The sequence below is a fragment of the Crassostrea angulata genome, chromosome 9, assembly GCF_025612915.1.
Source record: "Crassostrea angulata isolate pt1a10 chromosome 9, ASM2561291v2, whole genome shotgun sequence".
Taxonomy (NCBI): domain Eukaryota; kingdom Metazoa; phylum Mollusca; class Bivalvia; order Ostreida; family Ostreidae; genus Magallana; species Magallana angulata.
This window is the reverse complement of record NC_069119.1, coordinates 19,924,213-19,947,563: the sequence shown is the minus strand read 5'-3', so window position 1 is coordinate 19,947,563 and position 23,351 is coordinate 19,924,213. Positions and strand designations below refer to the sequence as shown.

Genomic DNA, 23,351 nt, shown 5'->3' with positions numbered 1-23,351 from the left:
GGTCGACCTACTTACCAGGGAGGGGGATTTTAACCTGGGCGGGGCGGTGCCTGAATCGAAGACCTCATTGTCCAGCTGGCTGGGAGGTGCAGTTTGTTCAGATCTGAAAACCAAAATATGAAAATTTCTATATCTCTTACCTAGGTAGCACACAATGAATGTTAGTAATATCTACTATTTACCAAATTATACTTTATTTTAATTTATAAACATGTACAAGTTGTTGTACTGTACAACTAGTTACAAATAGTTATTAGTCAGAGTTAAGCTAAATAGGCATTACATATGACAACAATGAAATGGAAACTTAACAGGTCTGAATTCTTATGAATAATGATATAAAATTCAGACAATAACTAAACGTAAATAAGAATGACGTACAGTAAAAAATGACAGTAAAACCTGAACTGGTATCATAATACTCAGCTCATGACTGTGCAACCACATCTTGCATCATTTGAAAAATGAAGATCGAGTTTCCGGATTTAGAATGTTAATTGAGACAAAAGTAATAACTATGAGAAAATTTGTTTTTATCAAATATTTGCTTTACTTTAGTATTCAATATTGAAATGCAAGTAGCTACGAATGGCCTTACCCTTTATGACTTGATGAAGAACTGGATTTGGAGAAATGTCCTCTTCTTCTTGGACTACAATTAAACATTGGACTCTGTATCATTTGATGTTATTAATACAATTCCATATACTGTGGTTTCATCAATGTTCGTTGAATACCAATTTTCGTGGATTTCGTTTTTAAGTTGATCCATGAAATTAAATGTTCATTGAAATGCAATTTCTATTAACATTTTGTATTGATGGGGTCATTGGCCACAAATTTACATATCCTTGATATTGTGATTTTCACTTTATCCACAAAAATTGATACCCTTGAATATTAATGAACCCACAGTACATGCAAAAGCTTTACCTTTTACATCATCTATTTGGTTTAATAGTAAAGTAGTTTGTATGCAAGCACAAGTCTATATTCAGCAAAGTAACTGATAATACATGTATTTTCCTTTTAAGCAGATTATATCAATCAGTTATATAAAAATTATGTAATACAGCACAAGTCTGAAGCTGTGAAAATTTCTACAGCCTAAAGCAGAAGGGCACTTATTGTAATACATTGACATGTACATATATCTTTAGTTACAATGTTCTGTGTAATGTGACAAGACTGATGATAAATTCAAGGATGAAAAACAAGCATGTAATCAATCAACATCTCTATAACTATGTTCTACTGAATTTTATGTAATATGGTTTTTATCCTGATGAAAGTCTCATCTTATATCAAATAAATATCTAGTGTATGAATAATACTGCAATACCTATAACTAATACCATACAGGAATATGGTCATCAATTACAACACTGAACAAGTCTACATTTAAAAAACAACCTTTAACTTGGAAAAAACTACAACATATAACAAAAAAACGACCAACCAACAAACCAAGCAACATCATCAACTAGTGCTGGTCACACAACCGAACAAAATACCTGTGGGGGGCATCGACAATATCAACAGGGGGTAGGTCGACCGTGAGCTGAGCCTTCTCCTCTTTGATTGGGTCCTTCTCCTGTTCTTCGCCCGAGTTCTCCGCATCGCTGCCGGTGTCTGTGCTGTAACCAATGTGTGTACAGGGTTAAGCAAGGTGCAAGAGAGAGAGATGGAGAGAAGGAATGATGTGTGAGAGGCAGACAACAGAGCAACTAGCTCACACTATACACTATTCATACCACCAGGTCCTAACAACATTCATGTCATTTATTTTTTTTATTTTTTTTTTTTGGGGGGGGGGGGGTCTTTTTCCTGCTGTTAGCCTATGACATCTACCATTATTTACCTCTGTAGCATAGCTTTTGACAGTTTTTCAAATTATATTTGTATGCAAATGCACATTAAAAATACATGTATAACCTTATTTACATAATCTGTATCATAAACATTTTTTGTAGATACCATTACAGTACAGTTCACAAAAAATCTTTGAATAAATAATCATTCTGTTAGGTTTGTATGCGAAGATTAAGTTACAGGTTTAATGAAGAATATGTGTTTTTCTCTTATTAATTTGGCACCTGAATACAATGAAAGCAAGCACTTGTTTACAAAATACCAACAAAAGCACAAACATTACACACATCAACTGAGAGAACTTGCACTAGACATAAAGCATGAACACAATCTCATCTATTCATAAGTAAAATCAAATCTGTTCATTAAAACCTTCAAAGGTTTCATGAATGTCTCCTGTAGATTCCTAATTATATGCAAGGAATTAATATCAGTGCAAAAACGCAAGAAGCACCCCTCGCAGATTTTAACTCAACCAAATTTTTTTTTAAGCTGTGAACTATGGTAATTAGATTAAAATAAAGTTTTAACATTTTATATTTTGCAAGAAATTGTGGAATTAAGTACTCGCATAAAATGAGGAATCTACAGTATTGGTCATGTTTCTAATATTTCTATCAGATTTTCTAAAGTTTCTCTTCTGAAACTGCCATATCTCTCAGGTCTGGTAAATTATTTAACCATTCACTATTTCAACACACAATTTTACGACAAAGAAAAAACATCTAAAAGGGTTTTTGGACTGGAGAGTTGGGCTTCATATCAAAAGTGGTGTGACAGCTGCCGCCAACTACCAGCGAATACTGCTTACCTTCGACTATCACTCTCATGAAAGCTCTCATCTCTGATGTTGACATCATTCACCACAACAGGAGCTAAACAATAAAAGAGCAATGATTATCTTATAATATATCACAGATATTAAACATAAAAAATAAGTTCACAACCTATTCATATCCATAAATACATTGATGTATCAATGCTTGCTTCAAAATTGATCAAATACATGTACCTATTAATCAAATATATTAAGTAAATTTTGATTTATATATGCATCTTTCGTTAACTTCGTGATATAAACAAATCGCCAGAAACCAGTTTATCACTGGCTAATTGTGAAATTAAGTCATCACAAATTAAAGTTTGTTTACATTACATGACTACGATATCATAAAGAAAAAAGTATCTAAGCTAGCAAACAATGAAAATTTTTCAGCATAAGGACCTTTCTTTAGTTCCTCCTCGATCTTGGCCTTGAAGATGTTGCACTTCATCTGGTCAGGAGGGATCGTGGTGGCGCCACCTGCGAACTTCACCTGGTTATTCTTGAAGCTGTTGATGTCTGGTTTGGGGCGCGGTGGCACTGTGTTGTGTTTGGCCGCTGACTCATCCAGACCCTTCAGCTTAGCCTGGGCAATCTCTGAGGCCTCTGTCAAGTGAAAATTATAAACAAATAAATTTCCTGAAAATCTGTTTTTAGATATAAAGAGTCAATAAATTTAATCCAAAGGATTGCTTTTCATACAAAATGCTACAGAAATATTAATATTAATATATACCAAGAAATAGTTATAGAGAGCAATACTTTGTAACTTTCAGAGGAAAATACTTTTCTATATACAGGGTTATTTTTCGACCCGTGTAATTTTCGCCCTTCTACACTCGCAAGCAGTTTCACCCCATATTAAATACGCCCAGACACAGTTGTGTTTTAAGAGAAATAATTAAATTATTGAAGACATCGGAATTTATCCAGTCTTAAATTCGCCCGCTGACGAGGGCGAAAATAAAACGGGGGCGAATATTTCCCTGAATACAGTATTTACACACGAAAAATTGCACATTGTTTGATTCTATGATCTGCATGCTGCTAGGGATTCATGGCGCTTAAAATACTGAAGGGGAGGTTTAAAGCACAAAAGCACTCAAAAAACTGTAGCTGAAAAGTTGCAAAAAAAAATTGACAACTTGGTCAATTCTATCATGCAAAACACACACATTTAATCATTTAATAAGATCTTTTAAACTGTGAAAATCACAACCATGCAGGGAAGACAACTCAAGATTAACTCACCTTCATTATCTAGCAGAATGCAAGGGAAAAGGAGACATTAGCATTAATGATCAAAGGAAGTGAAATTTCAAAATTCTTACAAAATCACTCTACAAGCATTAACTAGCAATGTTCCGTAGATGTTAACTCTCAAAGCAATAGTTTTCCTGAGTGTACATTCTTGTGGTTTGAGAAAAAAGTAGTTCATACAAGGATGTTCAGTCTTAAAACAGGTTTTCTAGAGGGTAAATATTTTGGTGACAGAAAAAGGGAGATTTTAAGGTGGTTTATGAGGAGACCTTTAAATGCGCTTTTTTACGGAGTAAAGTTAAGAGACTTAAGGTTTGAAAAGTTCATACAGGGATTGTTACTTTTAAAGTTTTTCAGAGGATAAATATTTTGGTTTGAAAAAAAAGGTAAATTTTAAGGTGGTTTATGAGAAGATCTCTAAATGTACATATTTCAGGGTGGGGGGGGGGGGGGGGGGGGAAGGGAGTTAAGAGACCAAAATTTGAGAAATGTCAGTAGACACAAAGGTAGTGCACTTCCATACTCCCCACCCCCCTCATCCCTGCTTTATACTAACCTCTCAGGCTGACTTCAGGCTCCGGGGGAGGGGGAGGTAGTGGTGCCCAGGCTTTGGTAGATCCTCCAGCTTTAGGTGATGTAGGTGGCTCCACTTTCTTTTCACTATCTGTCTTGATGAGGGCGTCTATACGATCCATGGCTGATGCACCTCCTGGAAAAGATGGTCATGTCACTAATAGAGGCCGTACAGATTACATGATGAACTGTCTTTTTATTGTCATAAATACATGGCTGTCGTAAAATAGACACACATCCCTTTATAATTATGAATAATGAAATTTCGAATTTTGAAAACAACTTTGTATACACATATTTTGCGTTAATTTCAAAGTATGAAGTAATTTGTTCTTGCACTGATAAGATAAAAGCTCTGCATATCACAAGTTTAAGACAGTTTATATAATATGTTTTATCAAATGAATACATTAAGTCAGATCATTGGTAGCTCATAATTTTCACATTCACATTATCAGGATTATGTGTAATGTCAACACCTTCACAGGTAAGAGCATAACCTGTACATTACCTGAGGCGGAGGGAGATCCTGCACCACTGACCCTGGGAGATCTGGGGGGAGGAGTTATAGGCGTGGCCTCAGGTGTGGTAGGAGACTTGGGTTGAGCTTTGCTTGCTTCCACCTGAACCCTCTGTCTATAAAAAGAAACAACAAGTTCAAGACAAAAATGAATTCAAAAATTTCACCTGACTTTTCTTTTTCATTCTGCGAAATTTTAAGCATTTGAATCCTCCATAGAAATCAAAATCCAATCAAATCATTTTATTGACAAATTAGTGGCCCTCACGAGGTAACAGGATGATTGTACAATCATTTAAACACATTTACATGAGGGAAAAAAGTATATGATTGAAAAGACACAAACATTTGTATCTGCATGTATATAAATGTATATAAATGTATCCTTATCTACATGCGTAATTTGTTTATTTCTATATAACGCTCCCACATACATATGTCATTATATACCATACTCTTCGCCTTCATACCCAACCCACTTTTACCTTTCTTTTTCCTCCTCTCGCCTTTTCCGTCGTTCTGTCTCCCGTCTCATGGCTTCCTCCCTCTCTCGCTTCTCGAAAGTAGGTCGCCGTGAGTACCTCTGACTGCCGCGTCTCTCAAAGCGAACACTGCGACGAGCACGGCTCACGGAGGAAGTCTGGTACTCAGTCCTCCCACTGAAAGAACCACTAGTAAGTTAATACATGTATATAAAGCACCAATCGTAAGTTAATATATAAAGAACCCCTTGTAAGTTAATATATAATACTAAGTTAAAAAGCCTGTATAATAATATACCTATCAAAATGTAAACACACAGTAATGGATCAAAAGGAATATTTATTAAGTAAAGTTCAATAATGCCTGTCTATATATTGATTGCTTTGGAAAGAAAATTGACCAAGTTTGTTTCAAATTGACCAATTATTTATATTATAGAGTTCAGAATTATACCATTAATCAAATCACATTTTTTGTAATGTAAACTACAATTAGAAAGGCCACTGGAACAGTTTCAGTAAAAGAAAGTTGCTCTGTATTCTTGTAAGCGTTTTTTTTTTTTTTTTTAAATACAATTATCACCTTAAAACTACTTCAAAATAGATCTTTCACACCAACCTGTATCTGAAGCGAGATCCCATCCTGAAGAAGTTTTGTCTGGCGTTGGGCCCCTTCACCGGCCCCTTCAGTCTGAAGAAGGCATGGTGCTCTATGGCACACTTCCACAGATGCTTGGCGGCCTTCTCGCTTTGGAGACGGAACACGAACGTGTGTTCCTGCTCCTGTCCGTGGTCGTCGTCCTCAACAACCACCAGCTTCAGCTTCTTACCGTGGAAGTCCAGCTTTGTCATCTTAGGCCTGTAAAATATAAAGAGTACAATGCATCAAAATGTTTCTTCACATTAGCAAATTGTGTATTCATTTACACACTCAATGGGTACAGATCATCTGGTACTTAGTAACTTTACAAAAATTATATTTGAGGAGAAATCTTTGTCATCTTAGGCCTAGCCAATACGTCAAACTGTTTAATGTAAATGATAAAATATTTGCTCAAAATATCCTCAAATCAGAGTCCATCAACTAATTTGTTAATACCTAACCACTCAATTCTAGGCTACTTTTGAAACTATGGCAGTTTTTGTTCTCATGAAAAAAAAAGAAGATATTTTTCCCATACCAGAAAAACAAGCCAATCTTCTGTTCTCCCTCAAACACTAGAATCCCAGTGGGAGTCAATCCCAGTCTGTACTCCTGTTGATCCCGCCCCTATAATACAGAAAGACATTGGTTCATAAACAAGTTAATGATCCAATCTATACAATATGTAAAAAGACACAATGGTTAATAAATAGACTAGTATTATATTTTACAGTAATGAAATAAAATACATGTACATGTAGTTGCAAGTCATGAACTGCATTCTTTTAAAAATGTTAAAGGTTCTAAACATGAAATTGTCCTATCGCTCAAAAATCCTTTGTATACTTTCAAATTGTTGAAATATTACTGAAAACAGAATATAGTCAGTACAATAATTGACCATGACCTTATCAAATAATCCTGCAAGAATACATTACCATGACAATGTGCATGTCCACACCATACATTTCCAGGAACTTGACTTTCATCAAGAAGTTCAGCTCTGCTTGAGCTGGGGTCTCCTTACTAAAACACAAAGACATAGACCAGTTATCATTACTAAAAATAGACAAATATGGATTACCTCCCAACTTAATACTGTATCCAGGGTTATTTTCGCCCCATGTTATTTTTTAGCTTCTGCACTTGCAAATGGTTTCGTCCCATCTTAAATTCGCCCGGACAAGATTGTGTACTAAAGAGATAACTTGGAACATTGGTATTTGCCCAGTCTTAAATTCGCTCACTGACAATGAGGGCAAAAGGGGCGCAGAAAATAAAACAAGGGCGAATATTTTCCTGTATACAGTAATAATGACTGGTGTCTCCTCACTACATGTAAATTAAAAACACAGACTAGGTTCTCCTTACTTAAACATTAAGATTATAGACCAGACCTCATTACTTTTTGCATTGCTTTTATTCTCTAGTTAGATTCATGTGAAAATATTTCTATTCAGCACCCTTTCACTACAATTATTTCGATATTGAGGGATCTAACCAAAAAAAAAACTTCTGAATAGATTTCTTCAAATGAATAAATTGGCAAGTTTTGTTTATTTAATATTGCCAAAGAATTGAGTGTGGTATACTTAAGAACTAATATTTAAATCTTGCATACCCATTAGAAATACCTTAGTTGGTAAAGCATTCTAGACAATAAAATTGGAAAATAAACATTTGAAAAATTTCAGCTCAAACGGTGACCAATGATATCTTACGTTTTGGTTTTAAAGGCTTCAAATATGGCTAGTTCCAACTCCTCCGTTTGTTCCGGGATAAAACGAAATTCCGAGATGAATCCGGGGGTGTGTACTTCTGGGTCATAGTCTCCAAGCTCCGCTGGGAAAAGACAAATTAATACCATGATATTTAAGTCTAACACTGATAAAAGAAATTACAATTCTTATTTCTTAATCTTGTGATGGTCAGACTGGTTCAATCGCCAGCTCCAGATACATGTAGCTCCATCGGTAGAGCATCTTCATGACTAGAGATTCAGGGGACCAAGATTTGAATCCCGATCTGATTCATCACTATTTGTCCCATCTAGTTTCAAATTAAATCATCAAAATATCCTCATAAATATTTCAGCAAGTATTTACTATTTACCATTAAATAATGAACTATTCATGACAAGAAGCATTCAACAAAGAATCATATTCCACGTAACTTGTTAATATTTGCCAATGAAAAATAAACAAAAATTCTACATTGGGTTTTTTGGGGTTTCTCGATACATGAATATGAAAGAAACTTAAGAATCTGATAAAAAAATAATAATGAAGCAAACTCTTACAATATTCAAGAGAGAGAAAACTTGACATCCAGATACTTAAGTGAGGTACTTTTTATGACTAAATGTATATTGACTTCGATATTACATGTACTACATACATTGTAGGGCCTCTGCTGCTAAGTCTACCAGTACATCTTGTGGACATTCTAACCGTCCACTGAAAATGTCCTGCTTTACTTGAAGGAAAAACTGGTACCTGTTATGAGGAAGCAAAAGCTATACATGTACAAATGAATTAACGGTACATTAATATAATTTATTCAACATTTTGTTGAACTAAAAAAAGTCATATGTTTTAACAATTCAACTCTATTCTCAAGAATTTCAAATTTCATAGAAACTATATATATATATGGAACAGCTATAATTTATAGAACACTTTTTTGGTAAACAAAGTTTGCAGGATAACTATCACCTTCTTTGTTAAAACCATAAACCAAAGCACTGGGTATCAATGATACACATGTAACTAGATTCATTAAGATAGGACTCACCTGGTCAGCTCTTCGTGTAGGTTGTTTGGTTCTGAGGAGTAGAACTTCACCCGAAATCGAAATGAGTAGGGAGGCCCAACTATGACAATAAAGGTATAAAATCAGTTAATCTAGCAGACTAATTTGAATAAATCTGTTCATTGTAATCTGACCAAATGATTATTAAAAATTAACACAATTTCTCGCATTAATCTATGACACTTCCATGCATTCACTTTTATCATACATTTTTATTAAATTTTTCTACAGGCCAGTTTACATGGTTTGATATATAAAACTTTTGAATCTTATAATTCAAAGATATGGTTGAAAAATTATTTCATATAACACAATCATATGAAGGAAAAATATATTAATTTTAAGAATGTGTGCATCATTAAAATTTTATCAATATTGCATGAAAAAAAATTACAAAGTGGATCTTTCTTCTTATTTGGGTCATGATTAAAATTAAAACACAATACATGTTCACATACACCCTCACTCCTCCCACAACTGTACAGATCAAAGTTCTCACTAAGTCTCAGTATCTGTAACCGAGGAAAGCTGATTCACATCCTCAAAGTTTTCATTCTCAAATTAGAGCACACCAGCCATTATAACCCGATAAACAACAGCAGACCCATATCATGCAAGCAGTTTAATGTTACATTTTTATTTTCCCCTGTATGAAGTCTACCCTTATAGACCCAGCTTCTGGGAACTATAAAACCCCAAGGTGTCTGGTGTCAGGTTAATTTGTCCCCGTACAAAACAAATCTTTATCAGGTCCTTATCTCAATGAAACCCAAGGCTTGGTGTACAGCTGGAGTTACTCATAATATAGTTTTTATTTCAAGGATTCAGAGCTGTTAAGTTTCTCTCTCTCTCTCTCTCTCTCTCTCTCTCTCTCTCTCTCTCTCTCTCTCTCTCATATTTTCTGATTTACTCACTTTTAAGCTGTTTCCTAATCTTTTTGGTTGGGTCAAGCCAATGCTGCAAAAGAAAAAAAAATCCTATCTTTAAAAAAGATCTTGATTTCTTTTACATGCAAATCCTAAATTTTTTTCTTATTTCAACTCAAAAGATTATATCTATAGTTCAAAAATTAATTTCAGGCAAATGGTGTATTGTCCATTTACTAATGAAATATCAATAACTTCATCATCTTCTTAAAATCAAATTTGTATCGCTTTGAAGTTGGATCCAATTTACAAAATTTTCTTGCAAAAGCTTTTCGATAGTTGCAATATGAAATACATGTACTCAAATTAATTAGATTCTATTTCTGCCCTCTCCTGGCAATACTTACCGGTACATTGTAATGATCTGTGTACTGTAGTCCAAAATAGTCCTTCTCCACTAGGTCAAGGTGGTAAAACACCTGCTCGTAAAGTTCGTGTCCCTCTGCCTTTTTCTGTAACAATCAGAGTTAAAGCAAATCAGCATACATGTGTATTATCCTCAAATATATCTCAACAAAATAATCTACAACATACAAGCATTATTTCAGCTTTAGATATACATGTACAGATGTAATAAGCAATACACATTCCCCAATGAAATGAACCTCTTACAAATGTCAATATTGATGTGTGTCTCATAAGGTTGCCTATAAAGCTTGAAACTGTCTTTGATCTTAATTAGCCGATTCCGCAATTATTAAGCAAATTTTATGAAACTCAGAAAATCTGACATGATCTATTTCGTTTTTCTCAATAGGAAGCTATCTAGCAAGAGAAATTATCAATTCTCAAAGCGTGAAGAGAATAAGACCTGAAAACTATGAAAAAGAAAAAAAAAACAGATAATAAGTACTGGTACTGAGAAAGCAGACAAACATGAAAAAGACCGATGATGGACAGAAGGTAACCTAAATGGAATCATGAGGCATTGTCTATAATTCTGTGATGCCCCAAAACCCTTATTCTTGGATGAACCAGGAGGGCAAAAAAGCATTTCATTGTTTTGAAAAAAGCTCAACCAAGCATGCATTTGTATGTTGTCATTAAAGAGAGAAAGCTTCAAATTTCTCATTACAGTTACAGTCTGCTGACAAAGTGAAATCATACGTATACCTACATGTAGCATAAGCTTTCACATTGGCTATGATTATGTGATGCCCCCAAACCCTTATTCCTCTATGAACCAGGGGGTAAAAAAGCATTTCATTGTTTTGAAAAAAGCTTAACCAAGCATGCATTTGTATGTTGTCATTAAAAAGAGAGGGCTTCAAATTTCTCAGTACAGTTACAGTCTGTTGACAAAGTGAAATCATACGTATGGCATAAGACTTCACATTGAAGTGTAAACTAATATCAGAATTATATTTAGGTTAGACACTCTGGACTCAACAAGATACACAATGTGTTTTTATGATGCAGATAATCTGTGAAACATGTCTGTATACATGTAAATACCCATGGGTTATACAGAATCAGTGGGCAGCTTGTAAAATATGAATGTGTACATGAAATACATTTTTCTCTTTTTAAACACAGATTATGAAAATGCTTTTGTATACTGAAGAGATTTAGCATTCTTTCAAATATTCAATCAATATACAAGGTTGCATGTATAGAATATATGCATTTTTAAAGGCTGTTCCTAATCGACTGCTTTGAACGAAGGGACAAAAAGTATGTTTAGACTTTAGATGCATATATACATAGCTTATTTATCATGCTTTAATAACAGGGGTGTTGCTTTTTCAGGGATTTAAAATTCCAGAGTAGATTTTACAGAGTACACATATCAACCTACATAAATGCAGGCATTTCATGTCAAAACAAACAATAAAAATGATTTCATTTACGACCCTCTCCCCCTTATCAAAATTTTCAGGTCAGATGTTCATCTTTAAATGGCCAGCCAATATTTGATAAAATATACGTATATCTAACATTTTCAAAAGCATAAATTTCACATTATGAAATCAATGTCAACATTGGCGACCCCAGTGGAGACTGACTTATCAAAATCAAACGTCGGCCTATCATCACTCGGCGTTTGGTTATATGGAGATATTTAACTGTAACTAAAGCACAAATACATTCAGCAAGGAACGTTAAAATATTTGTGTTAGGTGTTGAAAGCCCCGATAAATGCCTGGTCGTATAAGATCTTTCCTTTTCGTTGCACACATTTAATATGCAAATCTTCAAGATATACAAGTGAATAGATGTATCTATTCTATTGAGACAGACTGAAGACATGTACATTGTACACTGTATGTACACTCGTCTGTATGTATATATAGTGGATTGTGTATCATTACAACTTGTACTAAATTAGTAAACAATTTGACAATTACAAATTGTTATATATCGCAAAAATGTGCAATCCCCTCCCTCATCATACATGTATTTAATCTAGCAATTTTTTTTTTTTGAAACACTTTTAGGGAAACACTTTTTACAAGTATACAAGTATATTTATATACCCTACATTGCTACTGTTTTAGAGATTTTTATAAAAAATATAATACATTAAAGTGTTCATATGTGGTACAATGCACATACATGGAAGCATACTGCATTTTTTTTTAACTTCAACATGTTTAAGTAAACAACAGGAAAATATAGCAGTCCTCTCAAATTGAAACTATTTTACAGATAACTGGTCTCAAACTTGGATCCCTCCACTTCTTTTAAAAAGCTTTAGAATGCTTGAGACTGCAAATTAAAATCTAAAAACTTCACACTAAAGGAAGCAAGTTTTCAGTATGAAGTGCATAATAAACGACGCTAAAGGCAGTGCTGTTTTTAGGGACTGGTGTCGTATGTCTATTCATTAATTGTAGGTGTCAACTGGTACATACCGCCTGCTACCAAAACTGAAGGTTGGTCTGAGGCATATAATTATTGTTATGGAAACTTCTCTGACAATTCTTAACAAACATTTTTCCCCTACACATACTAGTAAATATTGTACTTTAAAATATATTTTATTTTCATGATTGCAATTTTCAACAGAGTTGACCACTATGTATAGTAATAACATCTGGATTTGTGAAGGCGAAAAAAATCCTTGTAGTAAAATTACTTGTTCAATAATTAGATTAACATTCATCAAATTCACCGAGTTAGTACATTGATAAGAAAATGGACCACATTTTTATTTTTTTTTTTGACCAAAAAAATTGGACTACTGCCAAACAGTAAAACATCAACATCCAAGTTTTTTCCTCGTCTATATCGGATCCATCTCAATACAGATCAGAGCTTTGGTTGACAGCCCTTACTTGCAGGCCCGAGTAACAAAAAAAGATGTCACGAAATTATACAAGACCAGACCAGATCAGCTGAATTGATCCGCTATAAGCCCTCTATTTTCCCCTGCTGTTCCAACACTCGGCTTTATTCTCCCTGTTATGTGACACCATCTTACATCTTGTTATATCACCTGACCCTTTTTTTCTTCTCTCATCTGTCTGTCTAAAGACTAACGAGGAAATCTTTAAACACTGAACTACCCAGTGTACAGAGAAATCTTATTCACTGACATATAATGACTCTTTATACATCGACAGATGTTACCATTTTGTGTTACAATGTTACGAATGTTAATGTTACACATCTGAATGAGCTTCAGTGATCTGATCATTATGCCCAACAGTCTTACATGCAAAAAGCTGAGATCAGGTGTTTAAGTTGAAATAAATTCCTTACCACCAAAGACTACAAAAATAAGTTTATATTGAAAGCCTTTTGGAATAAAACAGAAATAGAAGTGGACTAACAGAATAAACTGTGTAAAGTATTTAGTTGTACACATATTTATCATTACTGGTCACCTATAACTGTTAGTGGTAGGGTTATAACATATCAATTTTCAACAAATGTAAATTCCTTTCATTCTCTGATTAAGTTAGCAGTGTTTGACATAAAGCAGCACTTGGACTCAGAAGGGAGGGGGAGGGGGGTCCTCAAGGGATTATTATCTAATCTGTTATTCCAAAGTATATTAATCATTTCTCTTTGTTTTGTTAATTCTTGAATCTTGACAGATCTAACTCTTCTTCAGAAAGCTCAGACTACGTTATATTAAGTACCAGGTAACTCATCCTATTCCTAGCTCTTGTTCTTATCAAATCAATGCATTCATGTTCAATCATTTTCAATCAAAGCTAACTGAATACCAAGTGATTGATATTTCGATTTCATTCTTTTTCCAGAGACCACATTCAGTTCATTAAAGGTTTCTTGGCTCGTTGTAGGTGTTACTTGCAGGAGAGCTAATCAGATTGGCAGTTTGTGGTCAGTTAAGTCATAAATATCCAATTAAACACTCTGTGGTCAACACAGGGGTCAACGGGTGCACTGTATACAATAATTAAGCAAATCCTGTTAAAAAATTAGATTAACTTTAAATTGTCATCATGTAACTTCAGTTCTTAATTAATAATCATTAGGTGAGAAGAGTGCAAATTTAAGAGAGAGAAAATGCCAGTTACCCAAAATGACCAAATGATTTAGAAAAGCAGAATGTAGCAATATGGTTTAATTTGTGTGGTTGGGGGAACAATTTTCTTTACAACTAAGCAAAAAGGAATTGAAATTTTGAGCCCAATCAATATGTAGAAATCACTATCAAAAGCAGTTCAAATAGCATTTTTATAAACTTTCTTATACATGTACAGTACTGCAGGCACTGTGTGTACCCAAAAAAAAAAAAAGAAGAAAATAAACAAATTCCTTCACTGCAATGATTTACGATGATCTACTCCAAATCAATCTAATGTTTATGCTCAATGTGGAATTAATCATTTTTATTCTTGGTAAAAATATATGAAAAAAAAATTATTTATAATAAAAGACTGATTGATGTACAATATATGTGTCTGTGTCACAAATCACACATTACAACAGTTAACAACCACCCCTGGACACATACGGACAGAGACAGAGAACTAATTTACAATGTTGATCTTTTCCAGACAGAAGTGGCCCCAGGAATCAATAAAATCAATGCTACATTGATTGCTGTGCATTTAATCAGGTCACAGAATTCAATCACTGTTGAAATTGAACTTGGGTCTGATTTATACTGATCAATTACTTGATAACTTTTGTATTCAAATCTGTTAACCAGCCCACTCACTTATTCAATTATTTGCGGAATATTATGCATCTTTCTATCTTTGTCTCTCTTTTGGTCTGTCTCTATTAGTCTAACATATTTTTTTCATATAAAAAGAGATATATATATATATATCTTTCAGTTTTAAATCAAGACTTTTAGATTAGTAATATCCTTTAAATTTAATATGCATCTCAATCTCTATATTTGTCTCTCTTTTTGGCCTGTCTTTCTAAAACTTATTACTTATTTTTTTTTTAATATCAAAAAAATATTCTTTCAGTTTTAAATCAAGAACTTCAGACAAGTTATATCTTAATATATCATGACAAATTCTTCACAGTAGATAAAATTCTGAGTCAACTACCTAATATATATAAAATCCCAGTTGCATCATCATAATAAATATAATACACTGAGATAGACAGGACAGTAAGAAGCTTACTTTTGGGGTTTTTTCACATTGATGTATTATAAACAATGTCTGGGATGAGAAAAGAATGTATGTAATCTGATTTCTTCATTTATCCCTTTAAGCTGAAATGTTTCTAATCCAATATAATTTGCACAAACAATCCCCTTAATGCTGCGTTCTGGTCAATCCCTTATTAATTCTTATATACTTAACACAAATATGTATTAAAAGGTTTGTATTTGTGTATGTAAGGTTAAAAACAGATGTATTGAAGAACCCAGTGCGGTTAGGATTATTTTATGTGCCTAATTGCACATTTTGAAAATCAAAGCAATCCTATTCTACAGAATATTAAGTACATTAGATAAAGGAGAATGGGGAGAGCAAACAAGTCAAAAAATTTCGCAATATTATTTAAATATAAATCTGGAGATTGATTCAATGACATATCATAAACTTCATGTTGAACTGAAATTGATTGCTGTATTACCAACAAATATTTACATTGATAAAAAATAACTGATATGATTCCTACTGAATAATCAATATTTGATGATATGTCAACAGATTGATTGACCTGCAGTGTTAAATATATCATATCATAGGCGTCGGAACCGGGGGGGCTAGGGGGGGCTTAGCCCCCCCACTTTTTTTGCAAAGTTATACCTAAGCATTAGAAACATAGCATGATAGAGGGTTCAGCCCCCCCCCACTTTTTCTCGCAGGAAAGATTATTGTTCCAAAAGTTACCTTGAAAAAATGAAAAGTAAGATTCAGAAGCATACTAGCCCCCCCCCCCCCCCCCCCCAATAGGAATTTCATGATTTTGGGGGGGGAAAAATTTGGGTAAGTAATTTTTTTTTTTGGTAGTATAGGTATACTCCCCCCCCCCCCCCCCCCCCCCCCCCACGGATTAGGATTTCCATGATTTTGGGAATTACTTTTTTCTCAATATTTCTGAGGATTAGTCTAGCCCCCCCACTTTCAATTTGCTTCCGACGCCTATGCATATTGAATATAAACATGATAAATGCCATAGTTTCTGGGATATCTCATTTTAGAAATAAGATATAATGTTCATAGGACTTACGTGAAGTTCTGTGGAGAAATCAGTGCCATCCAGCAGCATGACCGTGCACTGGACAGCATTTTTCTTCTTCAGAGGGTGTCCATGATCAGTTTGATCCGATTTTACCCCCCTCCCTGTTCGTCGCCGACTGAAAAAACGAAAGAATTTTGACATTTTTCGAGGACGAATGTCGATCGTCTGGTCAGGGACACATAATTTTAAACACACTCCATCGTCTTAACATTTTCCTGTTATGTTAAAATGCCAAATGTCATCTTCAGGTGGACAGATGTGACTCATTTGAACTCGATTTTGGATTTATTGTTTTGCTGCATTCGTCTTCCTGTTAAAATTCCGATTGGCGGCGGAATCGATCGATCAACTTCGGAACTTCCGGTTTAAAAATATTATTCCTGATAAAATTGGATTTTAAAATTTTATTTGCTGTTTAAATTATTGTAGTCCTACGTTGTTTTAAAATTCAACTTTGAAGATCGAAACAACAAAGTCATAATAAATCAGATTTTTCTTCAGAAAATTATAACTTGTGAATAACACTGACAGATAAATATGATTAAGTTTGGAAGGGGGGGGGGGGGGGGGGGGGGGAAGGGGCAAAAAAAAAGATACCGCCATTTCATTGTAGAAATATGAAAACCTGTGCTTAATCATGTTAATGTTGATTTGAACATAATTTATTGCATTACATATTGCAATGGGATTGGGCACAAGTTATAAAATCTTAATTCGCCCTCTCCCTATACATACAATATCATTGCAGATGCGTCTCAGTTTGTACTTATACAGTAATAAATTACATCAGTACGTAGATATTTGATAAATGTAGTAAGAAAGTTAATGTTATTAAGTTAATTTTATATACAATAAATGGTCGTTTTAACCTATTTTAGCTTAATGGGATATACTTAAAAAAGAACCCAATGCATTCTCAGCTAACTTGATAAACAGTTTCTTGATTAGAATTTCTTTTCTCATAAGTTAATTTACGTAGTTTGACAATTCAAATAATTTTTATAAATTGATAATGAAGACAATGTATAACATATTTCATCTGGCTTCAATTGCATGTGCTTACATGTATAAACAAACAGGATGTGAAAAAAAGGATGCGTTAGTTGTGGTTATCAAAAACAATATGATCTTTTAGAGGATCAGTGCGAGAGAGAAAAAAAAACCTACACCCTACTGCTTATTTTTAAGTTTATAATGATTTTATGTTTGTCAATGTACATGTAATTTTTTTTTAATGAAGTGATTTGTTTAATTAAAATTTGATTTTATGTTGAAACACCTATATATAGATTCTTTAACATACATGTACCATTGGAGAAATTATTGTTTGACCAGCTCATTTTTTTTTCAATATCACTGTATTTAATTTACAACAAAGCGTATTTCTTTTTCCGATTTACCCCAAGTTGCTGAATATCATATATGTTTTGGGAAAGAAAAAAAAGGGGGGGGGGCTAGGGGATCTTTTTCTTGTAATCAGTTAAAAGATGTACTGGTATTTGACCTGCATCTTTGGTTAATCTCCACCTCAACTCCCATTCCCGTTCTCAAATTAGAATTATTATTTAAATTCATTAGTGTTAACAAATCATCATACTATCAACAAATTAGGAAATAAATTCCAGAATTTGTGTTTTCTATATATTTTTTTTCAAAGTGCGTTAAGTGTCTCGATACCAAAAAATCAGTGTTGATGTACCTTCACAACGCACTTTAAAAAATTCTTTTCAAACAGATTTAACGCACTTTAAAAAAAAATTCTCATCAAATTTAACACACTTTAATTTTTTTTTTCAAACTCAAAGTAATTTTTGCGTGTCACAAGGGGCAGGCAATAGGCATGATCTTATTTGAGCTATTCATTTTTAGCAAGTTCTAATTACAAACAGAACCATTATAACAGGAGCTTGGACTTTGGGTAGTTGTGTCAAACAGCAATGTCACGTATGCCTGTCTATTTCATTGCTGCCCACTCAGTGAAAGCTCATTGAAATCAACACGATTTGTCTGGCTTCTGAGCTAAGACTACGCAATCGGTGCATATTTCACTTGAATCCAGCATCATTTTTAACATGTTTTGACGCAAGAAGTGATAGCTACGTCCTATGGAAAGTCCAAGGCCTTGTAATAATGGTTCTATGGTAAGAAAATATGATCAGCTGTTGAAGAGTTCACTAATTTATTTACATATCTACGCATAAAATCTACGCATCACATAAGAACAATCCACACAATTCACACAAGAAAATAATCCACACATGTATAAAGCCAAATATATTCGTTATCTACTGCTACTCTAATAAACTGCTCTGCTACTACTATACTCTACTCTACCACTTCTAATACTCTGCTCACTGTTATTACTACATTGTTCACTGCATGCTACTATATTACACACACACTGTACCACTTCTACTACACTGCTCCTAACTGTCCACTGCTATACACTGTCTATACACTGTCCATACACTGTCTACACCCTGTCTATACACTGGTACTTTCACCTACTTATATAGTGAGCAGTGCCTCCTCAGTGTGTGGAGTGAAAAATCAACCTCCTCAGTGTGGGGAGGGAATACATAATATTAAATAATTATAACTGTTCGGGCAATTAACTAATTATCACTATAACTAAAAGGTAATTAGGGGTCTGGCATAAAGATAGATAAGACTAACGGTAGATGAGAAATTGATAAGAGATAACACCTTACAATCTGAACATTAATTAGTACTATAAGAATAAATTTGCTACACAATGTATTCATAAATGTGATTTTACTTTAAGATTTTGAATGCAGTATTAATATTGGAAAGTATACATTACACCCCCCTAAACTATTCAATTGTTAAATAGATTTACTGACTGCCTAGTGGTTCTTTCCTTAGAGAAAAATAGCGTAGGTCTACTATGTAACTTATTTAATGCATCGGGATCGGGGTCTCCGGTAGTCGCCATGTGCGCCATTCTGTCCGTTACCTTGCAAGAGATAATTTGGAATCTACAGAGTTACTAGGGAAGAATGACCTATAGAAATGCACTGATAATTGTGTATTGTAAGTAAAAACTAGGTCCAATATTTGTCTCCTGTCAGCAGTTGACGATGTAATGAAATTCTACTGTGTGCTTGATGAGTAAAATACCGAGGCAATTCGAATTCAGTACAAAACATGTATGCCAATGCTTACGCAACAGAGATGTATTGCAGTCAGGGGTGCGACAGAAATCCATCGTGTTGAAAAATAACTGATTATTGTCATTTCTACTAACTACATGATGTACACACCTTTTTATTTTTGTGATATGACTTGTTTTCATCTGTTTATCATATTTCCATTATAAAATTAATTCTTCCAACCCATCTATTTCATAATACACCATCCTGCCATGGTCCAATATGTAGAGAATCACCTTGACTAACAGTTAAAACCAAAATAAACTGTAGTCTGTCCCAAGATATTTATGCTGCATATTTGAACGATTTTTAATCAAAAATGCACATACCTGTAACAGAAGTGCAATTAAAATCAATGAAAAAGAAAATTCCCAAGACTTCATTCACACATCATTTTTCCCTTGTAAAAATTCACAGGAATGAAAACAGATTTCCTATGGAGATTTATAATAGGGAATGTTGACATCTTTTCTCCATTCGGAAGTATTCAGAACACCTCACGCAATTTTTCAACGTTTAACTTATCATCCGGGTGTCTTCATCTCCTTGGCAGTGGAAAAACCCCATAGACTCTTTATTTTTAGCCATGTATTGATACCCGACAAGCTAGAGGGGGCGTTTCAAAGGGGAAATCTTGGGATTTTTTCATACTATTGAATGAACATCGTCTGAACCAAGAGGCATTTATAAATATCGAATAATTTAAGGAAATATGCAGCAAAAATATCTTGGGACAGACTATAGTTGGCCCCATGAAACAAATGAGATATTAAAGTGCACCCAGACTTACCAATTTATTTAAAAATGATGATTTCTAGTCATATAACTGAATTTTAGAATAAATGATGCGATACACACATATATAAACTATATAAATCTAAAGTGCAAAAAATGAAAATTAATCCGCATAAATGTTAATACATGTAATGGTAATTCAACTGTACAGAATTTATTTCATTAAAATAAAAAACAAAAATACATGAACAAAAAAGCATTATATTCTGTATCTTTTAAGGCAAATCTTGACAATGTCACCAGCAAAGTTTTTGGGTTCACCATGAATAATGGAATAGTATGGGTTCCTTTTTCCATGGCTTCTTTTTGATTTTCTGAAGAAAAAAAATACACAAACCTTTGAATCATGTTAGTGACAACAATGTGATGAATCTCTTTGCAGAAGATGAGATGGTTTTGGAGGAAGGTGAATGGAAGGATCACCAGGTTCTTGAGTAGAGCTACACAGAGGTTGACACAGGAGAATGAGGTAATGTCTAGTTAACCACATTTGTACCTGATTATACATCTGTAGGTGCTTTAACCTCTGGTCAAATTCACTGTCCAAAATCAGCCAAGTTGTAATCGATGATTAGCACACAACTTGTATGCATATACAAAGAATGATCAGACACAACTTGTATGCATAATTACATATCATGCAACAATATCTAGCTCCAAAATCTCACTTGTCAAGGAAACTGAGTGATTAAAAATAACACTTATTGAAATATCGGTACATGAAATAATGTGCTACTAACAATAAATTAATTGAAGGAAAATGGCATAAAAGTTACATCAAACATGCTTGTTTACCAGAATATATGAGTCCACAAAGTTACATATCCTGAGAACTGTGAATTTTGCAAAATCCAGGAAAATTAATGTCAATAAATTTATATTTAATGAAACTAGTCAAACTACAGTAACCACAGCAGAAGCAAACATTATATTCTGTGGAAATTCTCATTGTTAATAAATCATATTCTCAACAACAAAATAAGTCGTCAACACAATAAAGTTTTGTTGTATATAGCAAACTCTTTTCTTCAGCAGAAATTTATTTAAATGTGTGAACACAAAATTTCAGATAAGGGTATTTGAAAAATGGGTATAAAGTTGCAATGTACACTGTATGAATTATAAAGAGAGAGTATATCTTGGGGGGGGGGGGGGCTTCAGATTAAGTTGCAGAAGAAAAAACTTTACAGACAGATGATATTCCCTTATTTAACACTGTTTATTTCTCTATTTTGCAGAAACCCATTACAGCTCTGTATCTAGTTTTGCCATCTAGTGTGATTCCCATGACATTGTTTGTATCATATTACTTCACGCCTATAGATTACTGCCTGGACAAACTAAAGAAGAAATATGGTTACGAGAATGATGATCAGAAGCATTCTGTTGATGCAGATACAAGAACACTCTTACAAGGAGTAAGTTGTTTTGGTTTTATAAAGAAATTTTATCTCGTCGATGAAATTGATTACTCAAAACTAATTTTTATTTGCAATGACTTTTTTCAAGAATTACTGGTTTGCGGAGACTGATTTTCATGAATGAGATGTAAATTATCTGGAAAATAAAATACGAGGGGCATTTGAAGGCTGGTTTGGGTCTAGAAATATTAGCGGAAATATGAGCGGCGATAAGGCTCTCGCGAATCTTCAGTGCTAAGGTTTCTTACCACACATGCAAATAAAAGTTGGTTTACAAAGTCCAAGGTCAATTAGCTACATTGATATCGGGACCATCTCAATTAGAATTTTGAGTGTGAAATATCAACAAGGTTATTTCTCTTACGGAGATTTTAAATACTCAGAATTTTAAATAATGTATTGATCAACTGGGGTTATTTACTTAATATGTATGAAAAGTAGGAAGTCGTGTTTCGCTATATGCCATTGGTCAAAAGTAACACTGGCAAAAACTATTGAGTACAGTTTAGTGTATGTAATGTGTCCACATGAATTAAGGGGTGTTATTTTTGATTTAAATGGAGTGTTAAAAATATATGTATATATATAAATATAAAATATGAGGTTAATGCAACAAACAAAGCAAATGTGTTTCAGATATTTGTGTCTCTCCTCTTTCAGGTAGTTGATGATCTGCAAGAAACCAAACTGTTCACGATGTATTACCCATCGCTTGAACTTGAGGTTTATCCTTGCAAAGGTCATGATATTGTAGTGAACCTGATGCAGACCACGAATGGCCTGTCTACTAGGAGGGTGTTAGCCGTAGGCGTTCCTGATTATATCAAATCGAGTTCTTCCTCTGGCACAGCCTCTTCACCGTATCCCAGGCCCATTCGTGTCGAAAGTACTCGGACATCATCTTCAGGACTTTGTACAATCAGAACCGATGCCTCCTCAGTGAATTCTTCTCATAAACTTTTATCAACAGAAGGAAGAGCTACCTGTGTTTCAGAAGAAAACGCCGGCAATAGACATTCTGAAATTTTGAATTTTGAACACAACCTTTCAACAGACGAGAAAAAGTTCCTGTTTTTTCGTCATATTTGTACATGGTTCATACACTATCAAAACACAAGGATAATGCACCATGCATGTGTAATCAGCTTGTTTCTCCTCTTGGCACGTGGGATAAGACTAATTTATATTTTCACCTTACTAAATATCATATGTTTGTATGCTCTATCTATCAAATATCAGTTTTGGCCTGAAAAAAAAATTATGGGAAAAATGAAATGTAGATGGTCTTTTAAACTTCTGTCAGATGGAACTTTAAGAAACGTAGGTAATTATATGGCAGGCGGAAAAACATACTGCATGAAGAAATTGAAGCGCAATTACTATGTTTATGAACTCCAACAAGAAAGAGCCATGCATTCT

The 23,351-nt window shown here is 33.9% G+C and overlaps 1 protein-coding gene and 1 long non-coding RNA gene across 2 annotated transcripts in view; one reads left to right on the top strand and one right to left on the bottom strand.

Moving 5' to 3' along the window:
- The window catches only part of LOC128162620 (uncharacterized), a 49,057-nt gene that overhangs the window by 7,792 nt on the left and 17,914 nt on the right, over window positions 1-23,351 (bottom strand). Inside the window, 18 exon segments of the mRNA XM_052825862.1 lie at window positions 16-103; window positions 599-652; window positions 1,515-1,637; window positions 2,684-2,747; window positions 3,098-3,301; window positions 4,512-4,664; window positions 5,040-5,164; window positions 5,534-5,707; window positions 6,150-6,389; window positions 6,712-6,800; window positions 7,112-7,199; window positions 7,895-8,015; window positions 8,571-8,668; window positions 8,967-9,045; window positions 9,899-9,941; window positions 10,258-10,362; window positions 16,532-16,658; window positions 20,849-20,987. Of these exon segments, the coding sequence (XP_052681822.1) occupies window positions 16-103; window positions 599-652; window positions 1,515-1,637; window positions 2,684-2,747; window positions 3,098-3,301; window positions 4,512-4,664; window positions 5,040-5,164; window positions 5,534-5,707; window positions 6,150-6,389; window positions 6,712-6,800; window positions 7,112-7,199; window positions 7,895-8,015; window positions 8,571-8,668; window positions 8,967-9,045; window positions 9,899-9,941; window positions 10,258-10,362; window positions 16,532-16,658; window positions 20,849-20,987 (2,114 nt within the window).
- On the top strand, window positions 10,404-11,760 carry LOC128162621 (uncharacterized). The gene is made up of 2 exons (XR_008240688.1): window positions 10,404-10,813; window positions 11,660-11,760. It is a non-coding gene; the product is annotated as an uncharacterized LOC128162621 (long non-coding RNA).